The sequence below is a fragment of the Lemur catta genome, chromosome 6 (genome assembly GCF_020740605.2).
Source record: "Lemur catta isolate mLemCat1 chromosome 6, mLemCat1.pri, whole genome shotgun sequence".
Lineage (NCBI taxonomy): Eukaryota > Metazoa > Chordata > Mammalia > Primates > Lemuridae > Lemur > Lemur catta.
Window position 1 is genome coordinate 38,319,294 of NC_059133.1, and position 13,994 is coordinate 38,333,287.

At 39.9% G+C, this 13,994-nt stretch overlaps 1 protein-coding gene across 5 annotated transcripts in view; it reads left to right on the plus strand.

Moving 5' to 3' along the window:
• Positions 1 to 1,660: 1,660 nt before the first annotated feature.
• NAP1L1 (nucleosome assembly protein 1 like 1) overlaps positions 1,661 to 13,994 on the plus strand; it is a 30,519-nt gene continuing 18,185 nt past the window's right edge. For 2 of the 5 annotated variants that reach the window (XM_045553340.1, XM_045553341.1), the window contains exons 1-2: positions 5,866 to 5,894; positions 9,744 to 9,781. In XM_045553340.1, coding sequence (XP_045409296.1) covers positions 5,871 to 5,894; positions 9,744 to 9,781 — 62 coding nt within the window. In that variant the 5' untranslated portion in view covers positions 5,866 to 5,870. Of the gene's footprint in view, positions 1,788 to 5,861; positions 5,895 to 9,743; positions 9,782 to 13,994 lie in introns of those variants that run through there. The other 3 variants (XM_045553343.1, XM_045553342.1, XM_045553344.1) reach the window with 3 other exon arrangements.

The following is a 13,994-nucleotide window of genomic DNA, read 5'->3' on the forward strand; positions in this document are numbered from 1 at the left end:
CTCGAACTGCTGGGCTCAAGCATCCTCCCACCTCCGCCTCCCTAGTAGCTGAAACTACAGGCACAAGCCACCCCCCCACCAGCCATTATTGATGCTATTATAATCCTTGTTAGCATTACATCATTGTTGAGTAGGGCACATACAAAGAAAGGAGGTTGAGAAAAACAAAAGAATCACATATGAAAAACTAAAATGAATGAGTAACTGAGATGTCTTTAGTGTCTAGTTGGAAAGGCAATTAATTTCAATCAGGGTGGGGAGTGCCAAGGAAAAAAATGGAATCCTCTAAAGTGGAAGAGACAGTTGCTAAACTTGAGGATTACAATAGAGGACTTCAGGCAGTTTGAAGTTTCAAGAAATACAACATTTAGAGAAGAGGTTGTCAAACTTTTTGGTTTTAGGACCCCTGTATGCTCTTAAAAATTGAAGACCCCCAAGAACTTTTATGTGCATTACAAACACTTATATTTATCAGTTTAGAAATTAAAATAGAATTTTTGAGTAGTTATTACTTTATTTAAAAACAATAAAGCAATCAAATGTTTACATAAAATAGCTTTTTAAATGAAAAATAACTAATCTCCGCCCCAATCGAGTTTTTGCAAATCTCTTTTAATGTCTGGTTTAATAGCAGATGACTGGATTCTCTTATCTGCTTCTATTTTCAGTCTGTTTCGTTATCACATGTCATGTAGCCTCCAGAAAACTCCACTGTACACTTGTGAGAGAATGAGAATTCAAAAGGCAAAGTCTTTGTATTATAATATTATGGAAATAGTTTTGAGTTTCTCCTTGAAAGGGTCTGCGGACCCTGGGACCACACTTTTGAAAACTACTGTTTTAAAAGTTAATGTTAGTCAGTTCAGCATCAATTGAAAAGTAGCCATGAGGTTTCAAAAGCCTGAGGATTTAATAGGATTTACTTTTTCAGAAAGATGAAACAAGGGACATAGCGTGTCCTTATTATAAAGTATCTAGAGAATGGCAAATATGCTCTTATCATCAAAAAGATAAGGCAGAAATGAGGGACTGCACATCAGGTAAAAGGATGGAGGGTAGGGATGAGAAACATTCCGGAAAGGTGTGGAGACCCAGGATTTAGGAGAAGCAAAACCTGCAGCAGACACCGCGAGGTGGTAACTGAGGAAAGAACTGTTGTTCTTAGGCGGGGAGGGAAAATGGTTACCGGGGGAGTTGCAGAAATTAGGCCCCAGCAGGGATGGGAACTAACGAACGCTCCACGTCTAGGCTGAGCGAACCCGGCCGCGGAGACCGGCCCCGACCTAAGCTCCGCCCGCACAACGCCGAAGGGGGCGGGGCGGGCCTGAAGCTAGGCCCGCGGGTCAGGCCTTTCTGCACAACTGATGGGCTTGAGATTTCCTTTCCAGCGTAGCCGGGAGAACAGAGATGGCGGGGTGCGTACTAGGGGGAGGAAGATAGACACAGGCGGGAACCGGGGGAGCCCAAGCGCAGCGCTGGGGTAGCCTGGACGGAGAAGCCCCAGGTAAGGGTATGGAGGTCGCCTGGGAAGAAGGACGGTTCTGTTGCTAGGCAATCCAGCCTGGCCCCGCCTCCCGCTCGCGTTGCTAGGAGACGACGAGGCCAGGGGGAGGGCGGCGGAGCGGGTCCTACGTGCTGACGCTAATTGTATATGAGCGCGAGCGGCGGGCTCTCGGGTCTTTTTTAGCGCCATCTGCTCGCGGCGCCGCCTCCCGCTCCTCCCGTTGCCGCTGCTGCCCTGAGTCACTGCGCAGCTCCGGCCGCCTGGCTCCCCGTACTAGCCACCGGTAACGGATGGGGCCCTGGAAGGGAAGGGGGAACGAGGAGTTGGCCTGGCCGCCTCCGCGAATCGGAAGGACAGAGGGACTGAGGGATGGAGGGACGGGGAACACTGAGGCGGGGCCGTTGGTCGCCCGGGGCCTCCTGGGTCGTCCTGTGAGGCCGGCGCCGTCCGCGGAGTCCCGATCGCACGGCCTGAGAGGGGCCCTGGCGTCGGCCGGCGCTTTTTTCCGGACGGCTGAGGCGCCGTGGGGGCCGGCGCGGCCTGAAGGGCCTGAGGTTACCCAAGCCCCAGCGTCGCCTCCGAGCGGACGGGAGGGAGCGAGGCCGCGGCGACGCCCGGGTGCTCGGAGAGTCGGTGGCCGCTTACTGAGGGGCCGTTAGGCGCCGGGAGTGTGGGCCAGGCCCGAGTGTGGAGCCCGCCACCCCCTCGACGCCCCTGCTTCTCCCTCAAAAATAACCCCCAGAGGGAGGCCGCTGGGGGATGGAAAGAACCGCGGAGGCTGCGAATTCCGACGGGAGGGAGGGGCCGCGGAGGGACGAGGCCCGCGGCGGGGAGGGGCCGGGGGAGGCTGCGAGGCGCCCGGGCTCTCCGCCCACTGGGGGCGGCGGCCACGCGGGCGGGGAACCCCCCGGTGCCTTCCCGCGACACGTGGTGATGGGCTCCGGGGCCCGCTCGGGCCTGACTGGAGACCCCTTCCTTCCTGGGGCCCGTCCTTACTTCACTGAAAGTTTTAGAGATGCTGGGATGTGGAAAGGAATAGTGAGCTAATAAGCCCGGCCCCTGGGTTTCAAACTTTCCTGCTTCTCTTTGGTCTTAATCTTTTTATTGGTACCAGAGGGCAGTATGAATGTTAGCTGGTACACGATGGGGAAGGGCTTCCACTGCTAGGATTTTAAGGAATTAATGCGTGTAAATCGCTTATGTTAGCTGTTATTAACTAAAGATTGTTTTATGTATCCCAAATACAGGTAGAACTTAGATACCTTGACTAGTGTTTTTTATCTGGGAAGAATGGATCCTAATTGATCTAGACGTCTAAACGGTTTTAAGATGAAAATAAAGACTTTGGCCTGTAATGGCTTTGTTCTAGGCTTTCCATTGCTTTCTTAAAAATTAGTTTCTTTATTGATGTTCCCCGAATAAGATACTTAAGTAACTTTTCATTTTAAGGTGGGTAGGGATGGGATGGAAGAAGTGTGGGGTGGAATCGGGCGTTAATATAAACTTAGCCGAGTTTGTAGCCTGCTACATTGTCAATGCCACTTAAAAAATCTCTGGAAGGGCAGTGAGGGGAGGCTGAGACCGAGATCTGTCTGGGAGGACTAGGCTTGCATAGTACAAAAAGGATGAACCAGGCACAGGATGTCCTCAGTAGACGGTCTGATCAGTTCTGAAATGGCTACACCTTAAAATCCAGCAACTTAAACACTGCTTGCCTGGTTTCAGGAGAGCTGTAAAGTAAAATTTGCCATTTTTGAAAATAGGTGGATTCAAAACATCCTTTGAAACTGGTGTCTGGGTCCTTATTGTTAGCTTAAATTCTTTCATTCTAATTTTACTTAGGAAGTAATACACATTACCTTTGGCTAAGAGAAAAAACATCGATGTATAGTGTGGCTTACTTAAAACTGAAGGGAGGTAAATGAGGTTTACAGTGATCTTCAAGGACTCTTGTGCCTCAAGTTTGTTGGAAGTTGCCTGAGTTCAAATAATGGTCTAAATCTTAACTGTATAGTTTAGTTTTAAGAAGGCTGGTCCTTTGGAGAATATATGGAACTAAACATTGGCACGTAGACTTGGACATCTATCATTATAAGACCTTGGCTTTCAGAAATGCTCTTTCCAAGCCAACATTGTTTATGTTAATTTAATAAATAGAAACTTAAAAGTTTTCACCATAACAACTTAAAATCTTTGTAAATTTTGTGAGCTCAAAGTACCTATTTTTATATTAGGGCCATTAATTGACAGGATTTTTAAGCTAATATTAAATGTGGCAAATGACTGGTCTTGTTCTTTAATGAGATTTCTGGAAAAACACCTGTACCAGAACTAAATCCAAAATGCTGTTCCTCATTTTATTGTTCAGCTTGCCTCTCTTGGCTCCAGTGACTGATTTGATTCTAAACTCCCAAAGTATGTTCAAAACAGAGGGTTTTTTATAGAAGGGGCTTAAAGAGGCAGAATCCGTTTGACTTCAAGGTCTGAAGATGTCAAAATAAAATACTGGACTTTGCTTAGTTTGTTAATTTTTTGCTTGGTTACTACTTTGGAATATAACAAACAGATTAGAGATAATGAATCCTCATCAATGAATACTAATGATCAATTTATTCAGATCCTCAAGTTTAATCATACCTGTAATTGTGTTCTTAATTTATTCTTTGAGTAAATATCTTAACACCTATTTATATCATGAGCAAAACAGGCACATTGGTTGCCTATATGTTAAGTTATGATGAGGGCTATGAAAAGAAAAGGTATAGGGTAAAGGGAAGAGGGAGGGCATAGAGTAGTATTTATAACATTCTTTATCTAAGAATGTTATAAATTATAACTGGGAACTGGTTATCATTAATGATATTAAATTCCATGTCAAACTAGTTTCATTTGAATAAGTTCCTTGTTGAGCAGAGTTGGGGTTAGAAGGTGAGAGCTGTTGCTTTATACCTATCCTTATAATTTGTTTAGCATATTGGCAGCGGACCACTAGAGCACATTACTGGGCTTGCCATAGAAAGTGGCCTCTGTACTTCTGGTTACCAACTCTGCTTTTTACTGCTACATATTTGGATATATTTTTAATCTTTGAGAATTTTTGTACATTTTGAATTTTATTGAGGAAGGGGGGTGTAATTTTGAAGAGCTTTTGAATTATTTTCTAAAGAGGGTACAAAAGAGCACAACAGCAATATGTAAGTCAACACTTAATGGGTGATTATTCAGGCATTATTTTAAATTCTTCTATGTGTATTATTTAGTGCTCTCAGAGGTGGGTAGTGTCAACATTTTAACAAGGAAACTGGTTCAGAGTGATTACCCAGGCTTACATAACATAGCAGTGATAAACTTATGAGGTAATTTTTGTACTGGTTTCTAAAAGATGTTCTGGTGACTTAAAGTGTTCTGCTACAAGTGAACATGTGTGTTAGCCCATATTCTGTTGCTTATAACAAAATACCTGAAACTGGGTAACTTATAAAGGAATTTATTTCTTGTAGTTCTGGAGGCTGAAAAATCCAAGGGCCTTCTTGTTAGTGGGAACTAGGGTGTCACATAGGGAGGCAGAGCCCTCATGGTCCAATCACCTTAAATGCCCCACCTGCAAATACTGCCACATTGGGTATTAAATTTCACCATGAGTTTTGGAGTGGACAAATATTCAAACTATAGCAGCACCAAATTCAGAAGCACTCGATCTTGGATTCCACTGTGCTCCAGGGAAAAGCTATAGCACTTAATGGTCATGAAGTCTTGAACATGGAATTTATTTACATATACAGTGTGTGGGTTAATGATGGGGATATTTTCTGAGACATGGCATCATTAGGCGATTTTGTTGTGCAAACATCATAGAGTGTACTTACACAAACCTAGATGGTATAGCCTTCTATATACATAGGTGTATACCTAGGCTATATGGTGTAGTATTGTACCCTGAGGATATAGTGCTTTGGGGTCCTGCTTAATTTGGGAGCATTGCTGTAAAGATTCCTTACCTTGGATAAGCCAAGGATTTTGATTTTACTACAAGATGTTTAAAACCAAAGTTTATGTTTGCTGGTAATTGGCAATTGCCCTCAGGGCAGAAATGCCTGCCTTCTGTTTCCTGTTTTGCCTTTAATTTTGGACTAGTAGTAATTTCTTACTATCTTGTTAGCGTTTCATTGCTTTTAAGATTTTAACAAATATTTTACTCTATACTTTTAATAATTTTCCATTGATAGAGTTGATATACATAATCTAGCTTATCAGTATCAGGCAAGGAATCTTTTTAATTTAACTTTTATTTTTAATTTTAGATTTACAGAAAAGTTGTAGAGATTGTTCAGCGAGTTGCCATATGTTCCTTACTCAGTTTCTCCTAATGTTGACATCTTGCATTACAATGGTATGTTTGTCAAAAATAATGTTAACCATCATCCAGATAATTATTTTGCCAGAACCCTCATCCCACGTTTAAGGATAATTCAAAATGTACCATATATACACATAGCTTATGTTTATTGAGTACTTACTAGGTATCAAACATCGGTTAAGTTTTTTATATGGATTTGCTCCTTGAATTTTAAGTGTAATCCAGCGGGGGAAAATTTTTTTCCTACTTCTTATAGATGATGAAATGGGGTCAGAAGTTGTTTGCCTGAGTTAGGTTGTTATAAAGCTGATGTCAACCCAAGTAATGTGACTATCAAATTTGGCCTAGTGTACAACCAAGAAATCTAATTTAGCCAAAAATGGACAGGTTATAGTAGGCATCCCTGGGGAGATAAATGCCGTCCTGGTCTGTCTTGGATTCTCTTTAATAAAGACAAATAATTTCATTTTAAGCATTTGAACTCCAGGGCTGGGTGCCCTGGCTCACGCCTGTAATCCCAGCACTTTGGGAGGCTGAGGTGGGAGGATCAGTGGAGTCCATGAGTTCAAGACCAGCCTGGGCAATATAGCAAGACCCTGTCTCTGCTAGAAAAAAAATTAGTCAGGGGAGGTGGTGCATTCCTGTAGTCTCAGCTACTCCAGAGGCTGAGGCAGGAGGATCGCTTGAGCCCAGGAGTTCAAGTAAGCTATGATTGTGCCACTGCACTCTGGCCTGGGCAACAGCAAAAAAAAAAGTTGTGACTCTAAATATAGCATTGCAGAATGGACACTGAGGATAGCAGTATAACCATTCTTCTGTGAACATGTTAAAATGTTACAAAAACAAAAATTTGAATTTGGAAGCTGGTGAGGTTTTATATCTCTGTCACCCAGGCCAGAATGCCGTGGCCTGATCATAGCTCACTGTAACCTTGGACTCCTGGGCTCAAGCCTTAGCCTTTGGAATAGCTGAGATTATAGGTGCCCACCACCATACCTGGCTAATTTTTAAAATGTTTTTTGTAGAAATGGGGTCTGTGTTGCCCAGTCTGGTCTTGAACTCTTAGCCTCCCAATTGCTAGGATTACAGATGTGAGCTGCTACATGCAGCTTCTTTCATATTTTTGACAATTGCTGGGTTTACTAGACACTATATTCAGCCCAGCAAATTCCAAATTGTTATTAAATAAGTTTCTGAGTATTGGAAAACCAAATACAGTCATGTCCTGCATAATGACATTTTCGTCAACAGTGGACCACATATAGGATGATGGTTCTATAAGATTATAATGCCGTATTGTTAGTGTACCTTCTGTATACATTTAGATACACAAATACGTACCGTAGAATTATAATTGCCTACCATATTTGGTAATATGCTGTGCAGGTTTGTAGCTTAGAGCACTAGGCTATACTATTATAGCCCATGTGTAGTAGGTTATACCATTTAGGTTTGTGTAAGCACACTCTGTAATGTTTGTACAGTGATGAAATCGCCTAGTGAAACATTTCTCAGAACGTATCCCCATTGTTAACCCATGCATAAATGTAATGCAGAATGAAAAACGAGTTCTCATTTCCCCACAGTCTCTTCCTTTAGGAAACTACTGTTAGATTTCTGATGTATCTTTCCAGAAAGATTTTTTTTATATGAAAGCATGTGCATATATGAGTATACATATTCATATGTATTTTACCATACATCCTATGCCTTGCTTTGGTGTTCTTTCTGTTGTCAACTCAGAGGTCTGCTTCATTTTTGAAAATACAAAGCATTCCATTGTATGCACATTGCATAATAGTACTAAGTTTATAACACAAGCTTTGTGTACTTCTCTGAAGAAGAATACAGTGCTACGATTGGTAAAAGCAGGTATAATTCTCTGTAATCGTGGATCTTGTCTGGTCAGTTGAGAGATACAGACCTTAGGTCACACTATACAGACTGAGATATCTTATGATGGAAAAAAATAGAGTTTTATAGGAGTGCGTATGACCAAGAAATCTTATTTAACTGGAATGTGCAGGTTAGAGAAAGCATCTTTGAAGAAGTAAAACTTTGAGCTGAGAGCCAAAAGAGGTGCAAGACTTGTTCACCAGGCAAACGTGAAAAGCAAAGGCCTTAGATTCTTTATAATTTTTTTTATGGTAGATTCTCATAAGTAAATAACTAAGGCTGGAGATGGACATATTTAAGCCTTTTGATATTCCTATGGCCAGATTGCTCTCCAGAAAGTTAACAGTTTATAGGAACATTGCCCAGATATAAGAAACAATTTTCCCTGTGTTAAAAGAACATCCTTGATGATTTGACAGACCAACTGGAACCCCACTTGCATTTCTTTGATAAGTAAGATTCAGTATTTTCCTTATTTTTAAATTAGTATTCATAATTATTTGCTAAACATTTTGTAAATGCTGGCTAATTACCCAAGCATCACTAGAGAAATTCAGTATTAGTAGGGATTATTTAAAACAGATAAAACATATTTACAAATAGACTAGGATATATTGGGAAGAAATATTTTCTTTATAATTTATCTAAAAGATAGACGTTGGATCAGTAATAATACTTCCCCCAAATATTAACATTTGTCTGATAATATCAATCTGTTCTATTCTTACCTCTTTGTTAGGTAATTGGGACGTATTAAGCATGTTGATATGAGAGGAATCAAATCTTGTAGGATTTTATGTGTATGTATTAAGATTTTCATTTTTAAAAGATAATTTTAATGTGGGATTCTATTTTAACCTGTATTTTTCTCATAATCTATAGATTATTTATGGCATTCGGCCATTTTTCTGCCTGAATGTTGGCATTCACCTTAAATTTTGCTTTTCTTTTCTGTTTATTTTTTATTTTTGAGACGGAGTCTTGTTCTGTCACTTGGGTTAGGGTGCCGTGCCGTGCTGTGCTGTGCCATGGCATCAGCCTAGCTCATGGCAACCTCAAAACTGCTAACCTTAAGCTATCCTCCCGCCTCAGCCTCCCAGAGTGCAAGGATTGATTACAGGTGTGAGTCACCGTGCCTGGCTTAAGTTTTGTTTTTCTAAAAGCAGTATTCTCTAAGTTAATAACTAATCTTTTAGTAGGAAGGAACTTAGGATATGCTCTGATCAAACCTAACAGTACATTTATTCAGGTCTTATAACCAAAAGTTTTGACAATGTGCCAGCTTATCTGGTAGAGGATGAGGATGTTGGTGGTTATCAGTGATGTGACAAAAGGTACAGGTACCTTTGAAGAGACAAGGGAAGACCTACTTGCTATAGGTTGGGACCAGAGCTTCCAAACTGTCACGAAATAGTTTAAATGGCTGATACTTGATGCAGGGATTATTATTAAGCCTTTTTCAAACAGATCTCCAGGGGGCGTAATAAGTACAAGTAGGCAGCAGGTTTTTCTTTTTTAACATGAATTTGATAAAAAATGAATACTGTTATGAAGGGGTTTGTTTTGAAATGCTAAGTAGCCTAAAATTGTAAGCAAAAACTGACCATTCACGATTGTTAAAAAAATTTGAATAAAAATCCCTTTGTGTACTGTTCCTTTCCTATAATTATAGCAGATATTGGATTCTGTACCAATGGTGCTATTATCATAGTCCTAATACAATAGATTCAAAAAGCCTACTGGTAACTTGCTTGTTTTAAGCAGTACTCTATGAAAAAATTATTTTTTGTGACTTTAGAAAGTCATTATATGTTCTGTGAGTTTTTCTAATTCTTAAAACTGATGCTGTTTTAAAGGGAATATACATTTCTACTTGGGGTGGTTTTCAACATGGTATTGATTTGAAGAGTTTTGGCTTCCAGTGTTTTTACAGGTTTTAAATAAATGATAATACTTTTTTTTAAACACTGATATTTTTCTCCATAGGTATTTGGAGATCTTAACAACATGGCAGACATTGACAAGTAAGTGGCAGATGGTTCTTTTTCAGAGATTTGACATCACTTTCTACTGTGATGTAATTAAGTCTTAGCAGCTGTACAAATTTTGTATTATGAAAATGTATGATAATAACTAATGCTTAGTACCTATTAATATGTTGGGTACAGACAGTGTATCCAAGTTAAAATATATATAATTATTGTCATAAATATAGTAAATCATTTGTCAGTATATATTCTTAGGAAAGTGCTGAGCACAATAGTGGATCATTTTTACCATATATGTATTTTCCAAAGATTTTACTGCTTACATTATAACGAATCATACATAGTACATTTATAAGATGTGTATAAAATGTGTATGTAGAGTTTAAACAACATTAAGACACTTGTATACAATTTAAAAATAGAACATTACTATCAGAAGCCCTGTGTGCCTATTCTCAATTGCATCTTCCACCTTTCTTCTCTAGAGGTGTAAGCACTATCTTGGCTTTTGTCTTTAGAGTTTTACCACCTATAAATTCTCAATCTGTGTTTAATTTTGAAAATCTGAATAGCAGTCACAGACTTAAATGTGTAAAGCAATATTACGGCTGTTAGTTGAAGGCTCCAAGATAGGATAATAAAAAGGAAAAGAGACTACCTGGATCATAGTCTGGCTTCAGCTTTCCTAAGTCTTTACAGGGACCTATTCTGGAGAAGTCATTGAGCTAGGTCATGCATCCTAGGAAACATCAGTTTAATCAAGTTGGCATGTGATAGGATTCTAGCGTGGGTGGATGTTTTGCAGAAATATAGTCAGGGAGAATGGGATGAGCTGCACAATATTTGTTGCTTGTAATTTTACAGTAGCCTGTGTTATAATAAAATACTTGGGAGTGAGGAGGATGATATGGTTATCCACAGCTGTGGTAGGCATCAGGGCTTGGAGGTGGGAGGGCAGAAAACTTCAGCACAAGGTCAACACATACAAGTATTACTGTTTTCTTCAGGTTTTCTTTTGTTTCTCCTCTCTTGGGTTTGCTGTTTGCTATAGCCCATGTTGTTTACTCTTGGTTCTTTAGTAACTTCTTGGAAGAGTACAAGTGAAGTAAATTATTTTGAGATGTGGAATGACTGAAAAATGACTCTGCTTGATAGTTTGGGTGTAGAATTCAAAGGTGGGAATCATTTTTCTTTGGAATTTTGAAGGCATTGCTCCATTGTCACCTTCCAGTATTGCTGTGTTGAAGTTCCAAAGTCATTATAATTCTTGATCATTTATGTGTGATAATTCCTTTTTTAATATACAGTATTTATATTTCTGGAAGGTACTCTGGCTTCAGAGTTCTGAAATTTTCACATTATTTTGTCTGTTTTTTTATCTCTTAATTTAGACATTCATTGGTAGACCTTTTCAGTCAAGCAATTCAGTGGCTTTCAAAGGGAATGTTCTTGACTTAATTTTTTTGATTGCTTAGTTTCTGTTTTCTTTTTCTGGAGCTTCCCCTGTTAGATGTTCTATGTTAGATTGATCTTCTAATTTTCTTTTGTCCTATTTTTCATCTTTGTTTTTTTGTTCTTCTTTCTGCACTGAGCTGAAGAATCTTATCTTTCAACTCTTCTATGGAGCTTTAAAATTTCTATTTTAGTTTCTAAGAACTCCTTTGTTCTCTGTTCCTGTTTTTTATTGCATCCTGTTCTTGTTTCTTTGATTGTAATGTCTTTTCTCTGGATATTTCTTCCTCTTGTGTAGTCTATTTGCTCTTAAATTTTCTTTTCCTTGTTTGTGTTTTAGTCTCTGCAAAAGGCTTTCCTCAAGTATGAGACAATACTTGGTTTTCTGCTCGTTAAGATTGGCTGGGGTGGGAGTAAGAGTAGTTGAGGGATGTTTAAAAAAAGTTGATTGGAGTATTTGAGTGTTGGAGAGGGAGACTTATTAATTTGGGATTTCAGTGTAGAGTCATCAGAGTGGGCATTTGTTATGAGAACCCCCAATGTCAGAATGGTATTTTTTCCTAGATTGGTAGATTCTCCAGTGAACATTATCTGAGTAAAGATCTGGTTTTTAGTATTGTGGGAGCCAGACTGAGAGAAGGTAGCTAGGGAGAGGTCTCTGCATTCAGCATTGGAGTGTGTACATAGCCTGTCCTGTATCTTTGATACTCTTAAATGTCTGTGATCCCCTAGTCGAAGTTCTGAGTTTTACCCTTTCCAGGGAAGAAACTGCCATATTTTTGTTAGGGTTGGGGGAGAGATCTAAAGATTTAACTGATTATCAGTTTTTACGTAGTCCTCCTTATTTTAACTACCTTCATACCCTACCCCTAGTTTTATAAGTGTACCTGGTGCTACCAGTTCTTATCCTTTTGCAGACTCTACATTTGGGCTGGTTCTCAACATTCCCCACTGCTAACATAGATTTCACTTCTCTCAATGAAATTGATCATTACTTGTCTGTTTTCCAGCTTTGACAATTTTGTTACTCTTATCTCCTTGCCCTTTAGTGTTTGCCTGTTCAAAAACTCCCTTATTATAATTTTAGTGGGGATTTTGGAAAGATTAAGATCAGATGAGTTTATGCGATCTGCCATCTTAGCCTTGGAATCTTCATCATTTTGTTTTTTTTTTTGAGACAAGAGTCTCCCTCTTTTGCCCTGGCTAGATGGCGGTGGCGTCAGCCTAGCTCACAGCAACTTCAAACTCCTGGGCTTAAGCGATCCTACTGCCTCAGCCTCCTGAGTTGCTGGGACTACAAGCATGCGCCACCATGCCTGGCTAGTTTTTTCTCTATATATTTTTAGTTGTCCAGATAATTTCTTTCTATTTTTTAGTAGAGATGGGGTCTTGTTCTTTCTCAGCCTGGTCTTGAATTCCTGACCTTGAGTGATCCTCCCGCCTCGGCCTGCCAGAGTGCTAGGATTACAGGTGTGAGCCACCACGCCCAGCCTTCATTTTGTTTTAAACTTTTTTTTTTTTTAATAGAAAATCTGCTCCATAGAGAGTAGAGGCGAATTTTCCCTGCAGAAGAGACCTGGCCTAAACTTTTTTTTTTAAAGAATAAATTCGTTGTGACAATTTGATCCCCCCCCCCCCCCCATTATTTAATTTTGGATGCTTGTTAGCTCTGGGAAGGTGGGAGAAAGAGGGAATTCTTGTTTTTTAAACTGGAGTCAGTAAATTCTCTCTGTAAATGGCTTGATAGTAAAAATTTTAGGCATTTTGGGCCACATAAAGTCACTGTTAGAACTACAGTCAGCCCCCTAAATCTGTGGATTCCTCATCCATGGGTTCCACATCTGTGAATTCAGCCAACTGTAGGTTGAAAATATTTGGAAAAAAGCAATAAAACATAATTCAATAATAAGAAATACAAATTAAAAATATAGCATTACAACTATATAGCATTTACATTGTATTAGGTATTGTAAGTGATCTAGAGATGATTTGAAGTATGTGGGAGATATGCATAGGTTGGATACAAATACTACACTGAGCATCTGAGGATTTTGGTATCCTCAGGATTTCCTATAACCAATCCCCCATGGGTACTTGTCCCTGTATGAACATTAGTGTTTGTCCCTACATGAAAATTAATTTTTTAAATGCTGTTTAACACAAGCAACTGAAGCTCCATCCAAATGTTAATGTAAAATAACCAGAAGGAATTGTGTGATGACCCTATATATTGACTTAGGTATCTTTATCTCTCCCCCTCCCCCTTTCCTGTGCAGTGCCATTTTAGCTCACTGCAACTTCAAACTCCTGGGCTCAAGTGATCCTCCTGACTCAGCTTCCTGAGTAGCTGGGACTACAAGACCGTGCCACCATGCCTAGCTAACTTTTATATTGTTTGTAGAGACCGGGTGTCGAACTCTTGAGCTCTAGTGATCCTTGCACCTCGGCCTCCCATAGTGCCAGGATTACAAGCATGAGCCATTGCATCTGGCCTATCCCCCTTTTTAATGCTGGATGTAATCTCATGTTCAACAATGAGATTTTTGGTAATTCTTTAAGATGAGATGAGAAGGATGCTATCTTATTACTTTTTACCTTCTCTCTCAATGGTAACGTCTTCCTGGCTTTCCTCTTAAGCAAGAAGTAGGCTCAGAGGTCTTCTCCTTAACTGTTCTTCCATATCTCCACTATGAAATACAGAAAAAGGAGGAAAGTCCAAAGATAGTACAGCCTGATATGGTTGCTCGACAGCCATCGGGAATCCGGGATTTTTCTGTTTTTCCTAACTCCTTTATCC